The 20,507-nt window shown below is 44.7% G+C and overlaps 1 protein-coding gene across 3 annotated transcripts in view; it reads right to left on the bottom strand.

Moving 5' to 3' along the window:
* Positions 1 to 20,507, bottom strand: part of mylk4b (myosin light chain kinase family, member 4b) — a 103,813-nt gene that overhangs the window by 62,112 nt on the left and 21,194 nt on the right. For 2 of the 3 annotated variants that reach the window (XM_061883745.1, XM_061883746.1), the window contains exon 2: positions 16,266 to 16,512. In XM_061883745.1, coding sequence (XP_061739729.1) covers positions 16,266 to 16,512 — 247 coding nt within the window. Of the gene's footprint in view, positions 1 to 7,049; positions 7,364 to 16,265; positions 16,513 to 20,507 lie in introns of those variants that run through there. The other variant, XM_061883747.1, reaches the window with a different exon arrangement.

The following is a 20,507-nucleotide window of genomic DNA, read 5'->3' as shown; positions in this document are numbered from 1 at the left end:
TGTAGGATACTTGTACATAGCCATTTGCAAGGATGTACTAAATGATTGAGACATGTACAAAAGCATTTGAAATTTGATGAAAGCAATGATAAATGCCATTCTGTTGTGAGGAACTGCAAATTAGTTTTGGGATTTGTCCATGTTTTGACAATGACATCTCAGTTTCAAGAAATGAGCCAAACCAATGGAGAAAAACTGTGACACACTGTCCGCCAAACTGTGCTATCTGTCTTTGCTGCTGATATCTTCATGCAAGTTGCTATTTACCTGTGGTGATTTTGGAGGCTGACAGCCCTTGGGAAGAAGCTGTCTGTCCCTGTTTGTCTTGGCTGTTACCACTGTAAGGTGTGACCCCCTCACCCTTCACCCCACACACGGCCCCTAACAGCCTCATTACCATAACAAAATGAGTGATTAGTGTATTCGGTAAAAGCCGCCGGGTCAAATGGCCCATCTCTGGTACTTCTAGGTAGGCAGAAAAATCCTGATAGTTTTAGTGTTAAAGCAGTTGTTTTCCAGACGCTTACACACAGACATCTCCTTTTATGGTCAGGATGTGCTCACCTGACTTAGCACACACACAGAGAGAGAGGAAGGAGGAATATATAACTGATGGTTTGGCTTTTCCAAGTTAGGAGAGACACATTTTTTAACTTGGCCCCCTCCAGGTACTGTAGTCCTGTATAATGACGCTCGCTTGTAAATGAGCAACTTTTTGTTCAGTAAAGCATCTCCAACGTCTTTTTTGATCCAGCTGCACTGCCGTGTCGCCCTTCTGCCTGGGAGAATATGACAAGACTAGAAATACACATACCATGTTAGTAGGTATACATGTATTCTTTACACCCCTGATTTATATTTAGGACTGTCAAATGTATTTAAACAAATACTGATTCATTATCTTGTACATAGGATTAATCGTGATCTATCACCAATTGCAACGACGTCTGAAATATGCCCATTTTCACTGTGTTATATAAATGGAACGATCTGTGACTCCATCCATCCATCCATCTTCTTCCGCTCATCCGAGGTCGGGTCGCGGGGGCAACAGCCTAAGCAGGGAAACCCAGACTTCCCCTTTCCCCAGCCACTTCGTCTAGCTCTTCCCGGGGGATCCCGAGGCGTTCCCAGGCCAGCCGAGAGACATAGTCTTCCCAACGTGTCCTGGGTCTTCCCCGTGGCCTCCTACCGGTTGGACGTGCCCTAAACACCTCCCTAGGGAGGCGTTCGGGTGGCATCCTGACCAGATGCCCGAACCACCTCATCTGGCTCCTCTCAATGTGAAGGAGCAGCGGCTTTACTTTGAGTTCCTCCCGGATGACAGAGCTTCTCACCCTATCTCTAAGGGAGAGCTCCGCCACACGGCGGAGGAAACTCATTTCGGCCGCTTGTACCCGTGATCTTATCCTTTCGGTCATGACCCAAAGCTCATGACCATAGGTGAGGATGGGAACGTAGATCGACCGGTAAATTGAGAGCTTTGCCTTCCGGCTCAGCTCCTTCTTCACCACAACGGATCGGTACAACGTCCGCATTACTGAAGACGCCGCACCGATCCGCCTGTCGATCTCACGATCCACTCTTCCCTCACTCGTGAACAAGACTCCTAGGTACTTGAACTCCTCCACTTGGGGCAGGGGCTCCTCCCCAACCCGGAGATGGCGCTCCACCCTTTTCCGGGCGAGAACCATGGACTCGGACATGGAGGTGCTGATTCTCATTCCGGTCGCTTCACACTCGGCTGCAAACCGATCCAGCGAGCGCTGAAGATCCCGGTCAGATGAAGCCATCAGGACCACATCATCTGCAAAAAGCAGAGACCTAATCCTGCGTTCACCAAACCGGAACCCCTCAACGCCTTGACTGCGCCTAGAAATTCTGTCCATAAAAGTTATGAACAGAATCGGTGACAAAGGACAGCCTTGGCGGAGTCCAACCCTCACTGGAAATGTGTTCCACTTACTGCCGGCAATGCGGATCTATGACTCAATTACTGTATATGTACATGTTGCATTTTTAGTATATTTATTAACAGGTTCAAACAAAATAAATCCAAATCCAGTTAAAACACACTTAAAATCCATAATGTAATAATGTCTCTTGCGTGTCTCTCTGAAATTCCTCAAAAACGGGCTGTAGGCTGGAGGAATAAAAACAAAAGTACAGTAAGAATGGTAATCCTAAGAGATATCAGTTTTTTTATAAAACACAATAAATTTGGCAAGTCGAACACATTTCCAGGGAGAGTTGGACTCCGCCAAGGCTGTCCTTTGTCACCGATTCTGTTCATAACTTTTATGGACAGAATTTCTAGGTCAAGGCGTTGAGGGGTTCCGGTTTGGTGACCGCAGGATTAGGTCTCTGCTTTTTGCAGATGATGTGGTCCTGATGGCTTCATCTGACCGGGATCTTCAGCTCTTACTGGATCGGTTTGCAGCCGAGTGTGAAGCGACCGGAATGAGAATCAGCACCTCCAAGTCCGAGTCCATGGTTCTCGCCCGGAAAAGGGTGGAGTGCCATCTCCGGGTTGGGGAGGAGACCCTGCCCCAAGTGGAGGAGTTCAAGTACCTAGGAGTCTTGTTCACGAGTGAGGGAAGAGTGGATCGTGAGATCGACAGGCGGATCGGTGCGGCGTCTTCCGTAATGCGGACGTTGTACCGATCCGTTGTGGTGAAGAAGGAGCTGAGCCGGAAGGCAAAGTTCTCAATTTACCGGTCGATCTACGTTCCCATCCTCACCTGTGGTCATGAGCTTTGGGTCATGACCGAAAGGATAAGATCACGGGTACAAGCGGCCGAAATGAGTTTCCTCCGCCGTGTGGCGGGGCTCTCCCTTAGAGATAGGGTGAGAAGCTCTGCTATCCGGGAGGAACTCAAAGTAACGCCGCTGCTCCTTCACATCGAGAGGAGCCAGATGAGGTGGTTCGGGCATCTGGTCCCTAGGGAGGTGTTTAGGGCACGTCCAACCGGTAGGAGGCCACAGGGAAGACCCAGGACACGTTGGGAAGACTATGTCTCCCGGCTGGCCTGGGAATGCCTCGGGATCCCCCGGGAAGAGCTAGACAAAGTGGCTGGGGAAAGGGAAGTCTGGGTTTCCCTGCTTAGGCTGTTGCCCCCGCGACCCGACCTCGGCTAAGCGGAAGAAGATGGATGGATGGATGGATGGATGGATGGATTTTTTTTCTTTTCTTTTTTTACAAATATATGCCGACATATTCATTATAAAGTGGCCCGAATATGACTTTAAGTAAATAATCATATAATCTGTCATTATTCACTCAAAAACGCCACTTCCTATTAATGAGAAAAGACGCAAAGAAAAAGGCTCCGCTTCTGCTACCGGAGTTTTTGTTAAGTCTGAAGATTTTGACCACTGATTTGCGATCACAACCAGAGGAGAGTCACCTGGCATCTTCGACCTGATTTTGGTCAGTTGAGAGGCACTGATACGCTGAAATAAGGCAAGTTGGAAGAGGCGTTAGCCTAAAGCCATCGGCGCCTTACCGCAATTCGCAGCAAATTTCTGGCAACCAAAAGCTACGGCGAGTTTACAGCTGTTTTAAAGTGCTTCCAACATCGCAGAGTGATATAAGTTGATAGGCTGACACCTCAAATTGGTATGTGATTGGCGCAAGGTACAAATTTGTTGAAACAAACAAGTTAAAAGTGCAGCAAGTCGCTAAAGCAACTGTCGTTTAAGACATAAGAGGCACTGACGTCATCGACCTTCCGCGATGCCAAAAGCTAAAGGAAAGACTGAAATCAGTAGAAGCATTTAAGTCTCACCTTAAAACTCATTTGTATACTCTAGCCTTTAAATAGACTCCCTTTTTAGACCGGTTGATCTGCCTTTTCTTTTCTTTTTCTTCTATGTCCCACTCTCCCTTGTGGAGGGGGTCCGGTCCGATCCGGTGGCCATGTACTGCTTGCCTGTGTATCGGCTGGGGACATCTCTGCGCTGCTGATCCGCCTCCGCTTGGGATGGTTTCCTGCTGGCTCCGCTATGAACGGGACTCTCGCTGCTGTGTTGGATCCGCTTTGGACTGGACTCTCGCGACTGTGTTGGATCCATTATGGATTGAACTTTCACAGTATCATGTTAGACCCGCTCGACATCCATTGCTTTCCTCCTCTCCAAGGTTCTCATAGTCAACATTGTCACCGACGTCCCACTGGGTGTGAGTTTTCCTTGCCCTTATGTGGGCCTACCGAGGATGTCGTAGTGGTTTGTGCAGCCCTTTGAGACACTAGTGATTTAGGGCTATATAAGTAAACATTGATTGATTGATTGATTGAAATCCCGAAACTTTCGGTGTCAGCTGACACAGGACACAACTGGGAACAAGTTTTGAGACTGGGCACAGGACATGATGGGAATCAAGAAGGGGTACTACAAAAAATACTCCATGAATTTTAAGAAGAAATGAAAGAAGAATGGAAAGAAATGATCGGTGGATGGATATAAGATATGACAGAAATGAAAGAAGAAATTAAAAATGTTTAATATTTCATCATTGATGTATGAACTATCAGACTGCGTGGTGGGTATAGTGGGTTTCAGTAGGCCTTTAAGATAATCTCTTCTCCTCACACACCACTCGTTTTAGGACATCCTTGGTTGAGTTTGCACAACCCCAACATTGACTGGTCACATGGAAAAATTACAGGTTGGAGTGAAAAGTGTCACATTAATTGCCTTCGCTCTGACCTGGTGTCAGTTAAGGATGGTCCCTCTGATCCTCTTGAAATTCCCGACCTGTTGAACATCCCCACATGTTATCACGACGTAGCAGAGGTATTCAGTAAGGATAAAGCCTTAACTGTATCTCCTCACCGCCCATATGATTGCGCCATTGAGCTCCTCCCTGGCGCAACATCGCCCTCGAGCCGTTTGTACAATTTGTCACGCCCGGAGAGGGAAGCGATGGAGAAATATTTAAGCGGGTCTCTGTCAGTGGGCTTAATCCGTCAATCTTCTTCCCCTGTCAATGCAGGATTTTTCTTTGTAGAAAAGAAAGACAAGTTCTTATATCCCTGTATTGATTATCGTGGCCTGAACAACATTAACATCAGAAATAAATATCCCCTACCTTTGCTCACCTCTGCCTTTGATCAATTACAGGGATCTCTAATTTTCACCAAATCAAAACCTGTGCAATGCATACCACCTCGTACGTATTAGAGAAGGTGACGAGTGGAAAACAGCTTTTAACACCCCCATGGGTCATTTTGAATATATATATATATATATATATATATATATATATATATATATATATATATATACCACTACAATAAAGATGACAGGGAGAAGACGCTGCCAGTAAATAAGACCGCCCAGAAAACTGCGCATCCTGAAGTGACTGTCAGAAAGCGGCTTGAAAATGATCTGTAAAAAATAATCTATTCAACATTTTGACCAAAGAACCACCATTACATGTTATGTAGAACACAGGGAAGTGTTTTCAATTTAAAAAATAATAATAATAATATGACTCCTTTAATGCACCCTATAATCTGGTGCGCCTTATATGTGAAAACTGATAGAAAATAGACCATTCATCAGCAGTGAGCCTTATAATCCGGTGCATTTTATGGTCAAGAAAATACAGTAAAACTCATTTAAGGTGGGGGCTGCAAAATATCTTCTCAGGGGCCGCAATTGGCCCGTGGGCCGCATGTTTGAGACAACTGCTTAAAATGAATGCAAAAAAATAAAAAATAAAAAAATGTGTGCACATGCCTATCTGTGCACACGCCTGCTGATCAGCATCTTGAAGTGGTTGGATTACTTCGGCAAAAAATAAGTGCTTTCCAACACAGATTTTACAACATTTGAGAGAAAAAGGCCAAGGTTAACTGCAAAAGTTTACATTTATATTAATTTTGTGCATTCTGTAATAGGACGATTCTCAGGATGAAACACCTTCACTGCTGAATTATGTCAACATTCCACTCCCACTCCAGGGCCTAGGCTAAGACCGATTTTTTATTTTTTTATTTTATTTTAATCTTCTATTTTTTTCTTCCCCCCCCCATATTTTTTGTAAGGGGCGCTGGAAGCCGGCAGACCCGTCAGCGATCCTGTTCTGTCTCCCTGTAATGTCTGTCTGATCTTGAATGGGATTGTGCTGAAAATTGTAATTTTCCTGAAGGAACTCTCCTGACGGAATAAATAAAGTACTATCTAATCTGATCTAATCTAACATTCTAAACTGGCTTACTGTATATTCAACATTCAGTGTAACACAAATGGCACATATGCATTTTTTCGCAGGAGGGGGTGTAGTGCTAGGTGACAGAATCTAGACGTCACAGCTGGTATTATACATGTAATTTAACAACATATTTTCCACTCTTTAGCTTCCATCCATCCATTTTCTACCGCTTATTCTCTTTAGCTTATGCAATAAAAATGAAGGAAATTTTGTAACTTTTCAGATCTCTTAGTTTTTACTTGTCCACCTTCTTTCTCCACTACACGGCCACTTAACATCAGTCGCCGGTCACAAAATTCTCCAAATTGAGGCGGAAAGTAGAGGGGCTCAACTCTGTGGCTTAGAATATGTTTAAAAGTTTCAAATGTCTATGTTGCTTATTATAGTTGAGGTTACTGTGATGTATCCGTTAAACAGTGCTCAATAACGGGGTGGAGCGGTAAATATGTAGGGTCAGGAAAAAACACATAGGCTATTTCATCCCTACAAGCCTGTTTCGCAGGTTCTTCAGGAACTCCCCTAAAGAGCAGGGAAACCTGCGAAACAGGCTTGTAAGGATGATATAGCTTCTGTGTTTTTTCCTGAGGTAACATATGTTGCTTATGATACATACAGTCTGTATACAGTTTTAATTGTACGGTGATTCGTAAAAAAAATTGGCTTTCTAAATGCTTCTCAAGGTGAGATATGGACAGGAGTTCGTATTGCAGGCCTTCAGACAAGTTTAAGACCAGTTGAGACCAACAGCGCATCATAATTAATGCACTAAATCCTTAATTATTCATGTTTGTAGTCAACTTTAATTTCCGATTTGAGGTGTCTGTTTTACCTGAATCCCTGGAGGCGTGGTCCACCGCTTTTTGCTGGAAAATGTCCACAGCCGCAGCCACAAAAAAATGACCACAAGCCACACACACCCTAATATCCATAAATCTTTATCTCTCAGGGAGTTCTTCATTGCTTTGCCGTCCTGCTTGGACCGTGAGTTTTATTTAAGCATCTCAGCTGTCTGTCCTGATAGAGTCTCTGGCAGTCAATAACAACTCGTAGACATCGGGCAACGATATAGACCTCAATGAGAAAATAGAAGGATTCTAGCTAAGCATGTATTCCAAGTGTCTTGCTTGCAAATTTTGGAAAAGAACAGGGGTCTATGCTGTTAAAGACACCCACCCACCTAACCACCCACTCACACTCTGGCCAACTTCCTCACTGCCTCCCACTCCTGGACCTAAAAGGAAAACACGCTGTCTCTGGGACGGGAATGGGACAGGTGGTGTTGAGTTCAGGGTGTCAGTGTGAATCAGATGCCGGCTATCCTTTAACTTCAGACACAGCAGTTGATGTTCGCATGCACGCTTCAAATTATATTTACCAGTCAGTATTTCTAGCTCTCCTTTCCTGGTTAATGACAACTTTGAAGGGCATTGCACAAGTATAACTTGGTAAATTGCATGCAAATAATTGTTTGTGCCACATGTACTGTAGATTGAACTCATTGTCAGCAAAATGTCTGAATGGCTTAAGAGCTCCTCTGTAGAGCAGGAGCAGCAAAAATAGAAGTTGTGCAACAATAATTGCATCTGAAAGGAACAAGTGAGGTTCCTCAAACTACTGTGTTCTGCAAACCAATATTTGTGAATGTGTACAGTGCATTCTTATGGATCTCATGCTTCGCTTTGGCTAATTCAACAGGCTATGAGGACTACAGTTACACAACTTCCCCACTGAATGAGTGCATGACTAAATGTGTTTATACTGCAAATAATTTTGCTGATTTTTAAGCAATTCATAGTTAAACCGTGTCCCTCGGGAAGTCCTGTGGGGAGTGCTCAGAGAGTATGGGGAATCGGACTGTCTTATTGTGGCAGTCCGCTCCCTGTATGATCAGTGTCAGAGCTTGGTCCACATTGCTGGCAGTAAGTCGGACACGTTTCCAGTGAGGGTTGGACTCCGCCAAGGTTGCCCTTTGTCACCGATTCTGTTCATAACTTTTATGGACAGAATTTCTAGGCGCAGTCAAGGCATTGAGGGGTTCCGGTTTGGTGGTCGCGGGATTGGGTCTCTGCTTTTTGCAGACGATGTGGTCCTGTTGGCTTCATCTGGCCGGGATCTTCAGCTCTCACTGGATCGGTTCGCAGCCGAGTGTGAATCGGCCGGAATGAGAATCAGCACCTCCAAATCCGAGTCCATGGTTCTCTCCCGGAAAAGGGTGGAGTGCCATCTCCGGGTTGGGGAGGAGACCCTGCCCCAAGTGGAGGAGTTCAAGTACCTAGGAGTCTTGTTCACGAGTGGGGGAAGAGTGGATCGTGAGATCGACAGGCGGATCGGTGCGGCGTCTTCAGTAATGCGGACGTTGTACCGATCTGTTGTGGTGAAGAAGGAGCTGAGCCGGAAGGCAAAGCTCTCAATTTACCGGTCGATCTACGTTCCCATCCTCACCTATGGTCATGAGCTTTGGGTAATGACCGAAGGGATAAGATCACGGATACAAGCGGCCGAAATGAGTTTCCTCCGCCGGGTGGCGGGGCTCTCCCTTAGAGATAGGGTGAGAAGCTCTGTCATCCGGGAGGAACTCAAAGTAAAGCCGCTGCTCCTCCACATCGAGAGGAGCCAGATGAGGTGGTTCGGGCATCTGGTCAGGATGCCACCCGAACGCCTCCCGAGGGAGGTGTTTAGGGCACGTCCAACCGGTAGGAGGCCACGGGGAAGACCCAGGACACGTTGGGAAGACTATGTCTCCCGGCTGGCCTGGGAACGCCTCGGGATCCCCCGGGAAGAGCTAGACGAAGTGGCTGGGGAGAGGGAAGTCTGGGATTCCCTGCTTAAGCTGCTGCCCCCGCGACCCGATCTCGGATAAGCAGAAGAAGATGGATGGATGGATGGATGGATGGATGGATGGATGGATGGTTGGATGGATGGATGGATGGATGGATGGATGGATGGATGGATGGATGGATGGATGGATGGATGGATGGATGGATGGATGGATGGATGGATGGATGGATGGATGGATGGATGGACAGGAGAAGCGTCTCGCGTGACGTCACGAGTTTGACCCAGCGGTAATACTAAGCATGCGTTAATTATTTTGCGAAGCGAGTTTGACCCGGCAGTAATTTAAGGCAGGTGCATACTATATGCCCGGCGGCAATTCAAGGAAATACGGTACTGTATGTATATATATATATATATATATATATATATATATATATATATATATATATATATATATATATATATGTATATGTATATATATATGTATATAACTGTATATATATGTATATACAGTGTATATATATATGTATATACAGTGTCTATATATATATATATATATGTATATACAGTGTCTATATATATATATATATATGTATATATAGATAGATAGATAGATAGATAGATAGATAGATAGATAGATAGATAGATAGATAGATAGATAGATAGATAGATAGATAGATAGATAGATATACCCGCCCGCAGATACCTTTTTTTTCTCTAAATTTGGCCCCCCGAGTCAAAATAATTGCACAAGCCTGTCTTAAATGTTTATATGAATCCAACTGCAATGCTTTAATTTGGAGCTAAAGTTATTTTTATTTCTGGAATGCTATAATCGGTAAACAGCAGTTAGATAATGTCACTTCCGCTAATTTACTTCTTGTTAGGTGACTTCCAGTGTTGTACCGAAATCTGTTTATTTGTAACTCCAGGGGCGCTGTTCCCATAGCGTTTGTTTGATGGTTAAACGGCAAGGCCAAAGAGGAGGAGAGGAAGAACGCTGGCGTAAAAGGCGTAAACAATCCTTAATGCTAAAACGTCAGTTGTCAGAATTTCAGAATGAATAAATTACACATATTCTTGAAATCAATGACTTACACTCATTATAGTATGAGTCCATTGTATCAGCTGTTGATTCTCTCTCACGCACATACATTTTCCAATATAGATAAGGCTACACATGCACATGTGGTTGTTCTGTTTGTTATGGCTGTATGTTCCCTATTCTTAAGCCAGGCACCTCAATTACTATTTCCTGCCCTTTTTACACACACCCTCCCTTCATCTCCATACACTTTTTCTCATTTGGACCCAGAGAATCAGGACACACTAAGGTTCCATTTTCCGATAAGCCGTGACTTGGCGGTCAGATTTCGAGACCTTACTGTATGTTCCCTATTCTTAAGCCACGCACCTCAAATACATTTTGGAATTCAAATGCAACATACAATCATAACTTATTTTCTAATACAGAAATTAACATGGTATGTTCCTGGCATGCATCACAACTATATCCCTCCTCCTTGGGGTTTCCCACACACAAGCTGTGGTATCATCGCCCGCACTGCTCGCACTGGTTCTGAAATTAATGCATTTGGTCAAATGTATCAGTTCAATGTAAATCAGGGGCGTCACTAGACCTAATACTGTTCTGGGGCACACCTGGGGCACAAATACTTCATGTGAGCGTGCAAAGCGCGCAAGCAAAAACATTTTTTAGCACTTATTTATCATAAAAAATACATAAATAGTGCTTTAAACTATGAAATCATATCAGATTATGTTGTATGGATCTTTGATTAAGCACCTGAAATTAACTAATGTGTGCACTTTTTTACTCCAGACTTCTAAACTGCTACTGGTAAAAGCAAAAAAGGAAGAGCAATGAATCTTATTGAAATATTTATTGCAGTAATCATCTGCAAATTTAACATCTACAAAAGTAAAACAAAAAATAAAGCACCCCTACATCTCTGGGTTCTTTTATATTATCTAAATTCCATTTATGGCAATGTGGCGAATTCGATTTCAGATACGCAAAACTATAAAATATACACAAAACAATAAAGCCACAGTATTAGAATAAATGAACGACTGTTGTGTGTCTGTTCAGGGTATCATTTTCTGAGAAGTAAACTGTAACGTCTCCTTTTCATTTTTGCAAAGTGGTCAATCACTCTGGACAGACATGGAAATATTACAGTAACTGTTATACGGTTGACCAGCGGTTCCCAACTGCTGGGTCGTGACATAAAAGTGGATTGTGTGTCATTTTCAGTGAAGTCAGATGTGTGCATGAAAAAAAAAAAAAAGTTTAGGGAGAAAAAAATTAAATTGTGGCAACAAAACCAGATATTTTTAGCCATTTTTCTAGTGACTATTAGTGAGTATTTTAGCAAAAGGCAAACCGACTAACAAGTTGGAGGAGGACTCAGGACAGACGTAGAAATATATTTTTTTTAAATCTAAATGGGGCAATAAAAACAGGTATTTTCACCCATCTTTCTGAAAAAAAATACAGAAATGTTACTATTTTTGCTGGAAACAAAACCAGATGCTTTAGCTGTAGCCATTTTTCTGGTGACAAAACAAGATTATTTTAGTCAAAGTCACACCGATTAACAAGACAAGTCTACTGTGCTATTTTTCTGTGAAATAAACCTGTTTTAAAAATTTGACTCACGACTTGATGATATGGAAAAATGTTTTCCTTCCTGAAGATAAACCATTTGAGAAGCACTCAACTCACACATGCTTACTCCAAATCATCATTGGTGCAGAACCAGCAGACAATAACCAACATTATGTTTCATGTTCATTGGAAATTCCCCCGACAGCTCGTACAGCAAATGAATATGTTTGTCTTGATACAAGGAATAACGCTAGCTAACTTAGCATCAACTTAAGACAATGATGTTGCCTAGCTAGCTAGGACTTCACTTACATCTCTCATTCCTTGCTTCTTCTCTGCTGCGGGCGATTAACTTTCTTAAATCCGTCTAGGAGTTACAGTTTGAGTCAAATCGAAATCAAAATAATGTAATTAACAAATTGTTGTTGGCTAACGTCACCTACCTCACGCAGTGATTGCATCCTCTCTCTATCTCTTTCTCTCCCTCTCTCTCTCAACAGAAGTCTCGATCCACACGTGAATAAATTACCATATTAATTAGCCATGTGCTCATTGGTGGAGTGAATACAGTAGCAATCAATTACCATACTAAGTAGTATGTGCGCTGTTGTCTATGTTGTGTAGACTTAAAACTCTGAAGCGTTTTTTATTTTTTTTGGTGAAATTTTTACTGGGGCACTGATGATCAACAGTGGGGCACGTGCCCCAGTGAAATATGTCTGGCGACGCCCCTGATGTAAATCAATATGTAAATTGATTAAAAAAATTAGGTCTCTGCTTTTTGCAGATGATGTAGTCCTGATGGTTTCATCTGGCCGGGATCTTCAGCTCTCACTGGATCGGTTCGCAGCAGAGTGTGAAGCAACCGGAATGAGAATCAGCACCTCCAAGTCCGAGTCCATGGTTCTCGCCCGGAAAAGGGTGGAGTGCCATCTCCGGGTTGGGGAGGAGACCCTGCCCCAATTGGAGGAGTTCAAGTACCTAGGAGTCTTGTTCACGAGTGGGGGAAGAGTGGATCGTGAGATCGACAGTCGGATCGGTGCGGCGTCTTCAGTAATGCGGACGTTGTATCGATCCGTTGTGGTGAAGAAGGAGCTGAGCCGGAAGGCAAAGCTCTCAATTTACCGGTCGATCTACGTTCCCATCCTCACCTATGGTCATGAGCTTTGGGTCATGACCGAAAGGATAAGATCACGGGTACAAGCGGCCGAAATGAGTTTCCTCCGCCGTGTGGCGGGGCTCTCCCTTAGAGATAGGGTGAGAAGCTCTGCCATCCGGGAGGAACTCAAAGTAAAGCCGCTGCTCCTTCACATCGAGAGGAGCCAGATGAGGTGGTTTGGGCATCTGGTCAGGATGCCACCCGAACGCCTCCCTAGGGATGTGTTTAGGGCACGTCCAGCTGGTAGGAGGCCACGGGGAAGACCCAGGACACGTTGGGAAGACTATGTCTCCCGGCTGGCCTGGGAACGCCTCGGGATCCCCCGGGAAGAGCTAGACGAAGTGGCTGGGGAGAGGGAAGTCTGGGCTTCCCTGCTTAGGCTGCTGCACCCGCGACCTGACCTCGGATAAGCGGAAGATGATGGATGGATGGATATTTATTGATATAAATCAATATCAGTATGTCAATATCAATTGGCTTCTTTCAGTGTTAAACAAATGTTGCAAGGGAAAATATGTTGGAAGGTGGGCTTCAAACTGGATGAAGCCAAAAGTTTCAAGTACCTTAGTACGGCGCCACCTCCTGTCAATAGTGTGAAATGCCATAAGCTTACGCCTAGTTGGCTGGGCAAAACGACGACGGGCTTATCGGAAAATGTAAGCCTAGTGCGTCCTGATTATGTGGGTCAAAATGAAAAAAAGTGTATGGAGATGAAGGGAGGGGGTGTGTAAAAAGGGCAGGAAATTGTAATTGAGGTGCCTGGCTTAAGAATAGGGAACATACAGCCATAACAAACAGAACAACCATTGAAGCATTTAAGTCTCACCTTAAAACTCATTTGTATACCCTAGCCTTTAAATAGACTCCCTTTTTCGACCAGTTGATCTGCCGTTTCTTTTCTTTTTCCCCTATGTCCCACTCTCCCTTGTGGAGGGGGTCCGGTCCGATCCAATCCGGTGGCGATGTACTGCTCGCCTGTGTATCGGCTGGGGACATCTCTGCGCTGCTGATCCGCCTCCGCTTGGGATGTTTTCCTGCTGGCTCCGCTGTGAACGGGACTCTCGCTGCTGTGGTGGATCCGCTTTGAACTGGACTCTTGCGACTGTGTTGGATCCATTATGGATTGAACTTTCACAGTATCATGTTAGACCCGCTCGACATCCATTGCTTTCCTCCTCTCCAAGGTTCTCATAGTCATCATTGTCACCGACGTCCCACTGGGTGTGAGTTTTCTTTGCCCTTATGTGGGCCTACCGAGGATGTCGTAGTGGTTTGTGCAGCCCTTTGAGACACTAGTGATTTAGGGCTATATAAGTAAACATTGATTGATTGATTGAACGACCGCATGTGCATGTGTAGCCTTATCTATATTGGAAAATGTATGTGTGTGAGAGAGAATCAACAGCTGATACAATGGACTCATACTATAATGAAAGCAAGTCATTGATTTCCTGAATATTTGTAATTTATTAATGCTGAAATTCTGACAACTGACGTTTCAGCATTAAGGATAGTTTACGCCATTTATGCAAGCGTTCTTCTCCTCCTCCTCTTTGTCTTTGTCGTTTAACCATCAAACGAACGCCATGGGAACATCGCCCCCTGGAGTTACACATTCCGATGGGTAACAGATTTCGGTACAACACCGGTATTCGTTCGAAAGCAAGTCGTACATGTTGCGGTCTTCTGTAGTAGTTTATGTTGCCATCCTACACAAAGCATTGCTGGCAGTAAGTCGGACACGTTTCCAGTGAGGGTTGGACTCCGCCAAGGTTGCCCTTTGTCACCGATTCTGTTCATAACTTTTATGGACAGAATTTCTAGGCGCAGTCAAGGCATTGAGGGGATCCGGTTTGGTGGCCACGGGATTAGGTCTCTGCTTTTTGCAGATGATGTAGTCCTGATGGCTTCATCTGGCCGGGATCTTCAGCTCTCACTGGATCGGTTCGCAGCCGAGTGTGAAGCGACCGGAATGAGAATCAGCACCTCCAAGTTCGAGTCCATGGTTCTCGCCCGGAAAAGGGTGGAGTGCCATCTCCGGGTTGGGGAGGAGACCCTGCCCCAAGTGGAGGAGTTCAAGTACCTAGGAGTCTTGTTCACGAGTGGGGGAAGAGTGGATCGTGAGATCGACAGGCGGATCGGTGCGGCGTCTTCAGTAATGCGGATGTTGTATCGATCCGTTGTGGTGAAGAAGGAGCTGAGCCGGAAGGCAAAGCTCTCAATTTACCGGTTGATCTACGTTCCCATCCTCACCTATGGTCATGAGCTTTGGGTCATGATCGAAAGGATAAGATCACGGGTACAAGCGGCCGAAATGAGTTTCCTCCGCCGTGTGGCGGGGCTCTCCCTTAGAGATAGGGTGAGAAGCTCTGCCATCCGGGAGGAGCTCAACGTAAAGCCGCTGCTCCTCCACATCGAGAGGAGCCAGATGAAGTGGTTCGGGCATCTGGTCAGGATGCCACCCAAACGCCTCCCTAGGGATGTGTTTAGGGCACGTCCAGCTGGTAGGAGGCCACGGGGAAGACCCAGGACACGTTGGGAAGACTACGTCTCCCGGCTGGCCTGGGAACGCCTCGGGATCCCCCGGGAAGAGCTAGACGAAGTGGCTGGAGATAGGGAAGTCTGGGCTTCCCTGCTTAGGCTGCTGCCCCCGCGACCCGACCTCGGATAAGCGGAAGATGATGGATGGATGGATGGATGGACAAAGCAGCGAAGAAGCAATGCTGTAAGTTGTATTCAACAAGTTAGCAACATGTCAGACACCATAAAAAATGTGTAATAGTGCAGATATGTTGAATAGAATTGTTGACGTGTTCAAGTCATTCAGGCATCGGGAGTCTCCCTCTGCTGGACATTTTGGTACATTACAGTTACATTTTGTATGTCATAGTGGACAATTATGCACAGAGGCAAAAAGTCTGTCTGTGTCTCTTTATTCTTTTCAGTTTTTCACAATTTTGTCTATGAAGAAAGGTCAAAAGTAAATGGTCAAGCTTACAACAACGTTCTCTTCATGCTTGGTGTTGAGTCGGCATTTATACACGTCTCACGTGAACACTAAAATAATTATCAATGACTATTATTGATCAAAAAATAATTGTGCCGGTGGTTCAAAAGACATGACACCGTGTCACATTTGATTTGTTTGGATAGCACCAGTCCAAGCTCACAGACCCTCCCTCCCACCTATGAATCCCATCTGGCTTATGCCCTTGACTCACTGCCAGGTACTTCGGTCTGTGTTTATGTGTGTTTCAAGTGGCAATACAAACATATAACAAATCCAACACCACCCTCTAGTGAGCCTCTCACATTCCTACTAGGGTGGTTTGCGCCAACAGGTGCAGTGCCAAAATAGCAAGCCTTCGGCCTCCCCTGTAAATGTAGGATCAGGACAAATGACCTTGCATTTATAAGACACCAGCTTCTCATAAAGTCATTATGGATTACTTTTTTTTTTTTTTAATGGGATTTACCTGTTGATTGCCTCCTTCCAACTCAATGTGTTTTAGTTCCCAAAAGCAGCGCATGGTTCCCACTTTCTCCAGGTGTCTGTAGAAGGCCAGCCGTCCAAAACGAAGACTGTTGCTACGGTTGCGAATAGACTTCAGCCCCTCCATCTTCTCAACAATGGGAGACATGGGTATGGGGGGAGGTACAGCTGATGTTGGCATATTTCCATTCGTCTTTCCAGACTCCTCGCAATAAATCTTCTTGTCTGACCTGCAATTATAACAAGCCATTACAACCTTAATTTTACAATGTGCACTCAAAATCAAACTGTTTCTCAGCTTTGGGCAATTACCAGCTTCAGCGGTATTCAGTTGTAATAAACATTTACACCACTTGTGGCAGTAAAGACTATCTCAAACAAAGAGAAGACGTCTGGGGCCAGAGTACAGTCATAGATAAGTTTCTTAACACAAAAATTACGACTAAAGTGGTGAACCTGTATTTTCATTTGCACTTTAATTTTCTTGACAGTTTTATCAAGAAATATTTGTATTATTAATTTAGTGTATATGCACAAAGTACCAAATTTTTCGTAACGTAGGGCGCACCTGATTACGCACAGCCAATGAACGGGTCTATTCAGGTATTTTTTTTTTCCATACAAAAGGCGCACTGGATTATAAGGCGCATTAAAGGGGTCATATTATGATTTTAATTTTTGCAAAATTTAAAACACTATCCCGCTACATAAAATGTGATGGTGGTTCTTTGGTGAAAGTGTTGTATAGATGATGTTTTCCAGACCATTTTCAAGTAGCTTTCTGAGCATCTCTTTAGGATGCGCAGTTTTGTGGGCAACCCCACCCCCCTAGAGGGGGGGGTGTGGGGGGCTGCCCACATCTGAGGTCCTCTCCAAGGTTTCTCATAGTCAGCATTGTCACTGGCGTCCCACTGGATGTGAATTCTCCCTGCCCACTGGGTGTGAGTTTTCCTTGCCCTTTTGTGGGTTCTTCCGAGGATGTTGTAGTCGTAATGATTTGTGCAGTCCTTTGAGACATTTGTGATTTGGGGCTATATAAATAAACATTAATTGATTGATTGATTGTGGGTGGTTTTACCTACGTGACTCACCTTTGTTGTAGCCGTGTAGCGTGCAAGGACGGGCGTGGAAGGAGTTTCAAAAGATGGAGCTAATTGTTTTGATGCCATTCAGACTTTACTTAAATCAATAACAGAGCAGCATCTCCTCATCCGTGGCTTAATAATCCAACAACGTGTCCCGTGAAAAACCGTCCGACTGGAACCCTCTGATAACTAAAGTTCCGTGGGTGAATTATGTAAACCCACTACAGTTTGTAATGCTTTGATAGCTAATCTACTGAGGGATATAAGTAACAACTTTACGCTACTTTATATTAGTTCAAACCCCAACGAGTCATACCATCCATCCATTTTCTACCGCTTATTCCCTTTCGGGGTCGAGGGGGGTGCTGGCGCCCATCTCAGCTACAATTGGGTGGAAGGCGGGGTACACCCTGGACAAGTCGCCACCTCATCGCAGGGCCGACACAGATAGACAGACAACATTCATGCTCACATTCACACACTAGGGCCAATTTAGTGTTGCCAATCAACCTATCCCCAGGTGCATGTCTTTGGAAGTGGGAGGAAGCCGGAGTACTCGGAGGGAACCCACGCATTCACGGGGAGAACATGCAAACTCCACACAGAAAGATCCCGAGCCTGGATTTGAACCCAGGACTGCAGGACCTTCGTATTGTGAGGCAGACGCACTAACCCCTCTGCCACCGTGAAGCCCATCGAGTCATACCAAAGACTATAAAAATGGGATCCATTACCTCCTTGCTTGACACTCAGCATCAAGGGTTGTAATTGTGGATTAAATAACCAAAAATTATTCCTGGGCGCGGCCACCGATGCTGCTCACTGCTCTCTCACCTCCCAGGGGTTAATCAAGGGTGATGGGTCAAATACAGAGACTAATTTTGCCACACCTAGTGTGTGTGTGACAATCATGGGTACTTTAACTTTAACTTGATTAGAAAGATGAATGCCTCATAACGAGAAGGTAGACCAAAAGAAAAAGTTTACAGACTACGGTGCCGACATAAACTACACAGAAGGTAAGAAAAGTTAGTTTTGCATAATATTGTGAAGCAAAACCCCACATAATGTTCTATATTTCATGTTGTTTACTGGCGTATGTCTTATGTGTGACTGGTCACACTTATCATTATTCCATGTATCAACTATAATAGCTTCGAGGTTGGTAAACACACACACAATTATGCCATACATTAGGCACACCGGGTCATAAGGCGCACTGTTCATTTTTGAGAAAATTAAAGGATTTTAAGTAAGCCTTGTAGTAAAATACGGTAAATGTTTTTTCCTCAGTTATTTATGAGCTGCTTCTTATGCTTATTAGGTTAGTATCTATTTTTCCAAAGGCTAAGGTTTAATGTCTTGTATAAATAATAATCGTTGTGAATAACACGTGCTTTTCATTTAATTTGACAAGGTTGTAAACTGTAAGTAGGTTGGATATCGTTATTTAATATGATTAAATATTGTTCATCCATATAATGAAAGAGTAACATTACTAGTTCAGTGTTAATATTTAAGTGGGCCCTAAGTTTGTTAGTAGTGGAAAAGTTGGGACTTGTGGTCAAAAAGGTTAGGAATCAGTGACATGCAGTGGAGGTTTGAGGTTGGGGAGGCACTGACCCACTAGTCAGATTTACAAAAATACAGTACGATGCTGAATCACTGACTCACAAGTCAGATATACAAACATGACAGTATACAATGGCGCCGGCTCAAAATCACAAAAACACTAGACTAAAACATTTCAACACACTTAGTACACAATTAACACAGCACCGCAGAGCAGTCACTAGACCAGGGCTCCCCATTTCTTTTACCTGGGGGCCACATTGGGTTAAAACCATTTGGCCGGGGGCCAGACTGTATGTATGTGTGTGTATATATATATCTCAGGGCCTCATGGTGGCAGAGGGGTTAGTGCGTCTGCCTCACAATACGAAGGTCCTGAGTAGTCAGGGTTCAATCCCGGGCTCGGGATCTTTCTGTGTGGAGTTTGCATGTCCTTCCCGTGAATGCGTGGGTTCCCTCCGGGTACTCCGGCTTCCTCCCACTTCCAAAGACATGCACCTGGGGATAGGTTGATTGGCAACACTAAATTGGCCCTAGTGTGTGAATGTGAGTGTGAATGTTGTCTGTCTATCTGTGTTGGCCCTGCGATGAGGTGGCGACTTGTCCAGGGTGTACACTGCCTTTCGCCTGATTGTAGCTGAGATAAGCACCAGCGACCCCCACGACCCCAAAGGGGAATAAGCGGTAGTAAATGGATGGATGGATGGATATATATCTCAGGTAAGATGATTTTAATTCACTCAAAACAGAGAAGGAAGCAGTTATGCATGTAAAGTTCTAAACATAAAGTGATCCTCGAGCATTAATAGAAACATGCTGATTGGCAGCCGGGGTGGACCGGCAGCCAATCAACAGCAGGTCTGGGGAAAAAACACAGCGCAGGAAATGGAAACCGAATAAGAGCAATGATAGTAAGTCAATACAAAACAAGGAAGCACAAACAGAAATGAAGTGACAGACCGTCACTCTGTTTTGATCCTGGTCTGAGCTGGTTTGACCTAGATACTCTTAATATAAAACACAAAAGCGCAGATTTCAACCATTGAAATACTTTCAATCAATCAATCAATCAATCAATGTTTATTTATATAGCCCCAAATCACAAATGTCTCAAAGGACTGCACAAATCATTACGACTACAACATCCTCGGAAGAACCCACAAAAGGGCAAGGAAAACTCACACCCAGTGGGCAGGGAGAATTCACATCCAGTGGGACGCCAGTGACAATGCTGACTATGAGAAACCTTGGAGAGGACCTCAGATGTGGGCAACCCCCCCCCCCCCTCTAGGGGACCGAAAGCAATGGATGTCGAGCGGGTCTAACATGATACTGTGAAAGTTCAATCTATAGTGGCTCCAACACAGCCGCGAGAGTTCAGTTCAAGCGGATCCAAGACAGCAGCGAGAGTCCCGTCCTCAAGCGGAGGCGGATCAGCAGCGTAGAGATGTCCCCAACCGATACAGGCGAGCGGTCCATCCTGGGTCCCGACGAGCGGTCCATCCTGGGTCTCGACTCTGGACAGCCAGTGCTTCATCCATGGTCATCGGACCGGACCCCCTCCACAA

The sequence above is a fragment of the Nerophis ophidion genome, linkage group LG22 (assembly GCF_033978795.1).
Source record: "Nerophis ophidion isolate RoL-2023_Sa linkage group LG22, RoL_Noph_v1.0, whole genome shotgun sequence".
Classification (NCBI taxonomy): Eukaryota; Metazoa; Chordata; class Actinopteri; order Syngnathiformes; family Syngnathidae; genus Nerophis; species Nerophis ophidion.
This window is presented reverse-complemented; position numbering and strand designations above follow the sequence as displayed.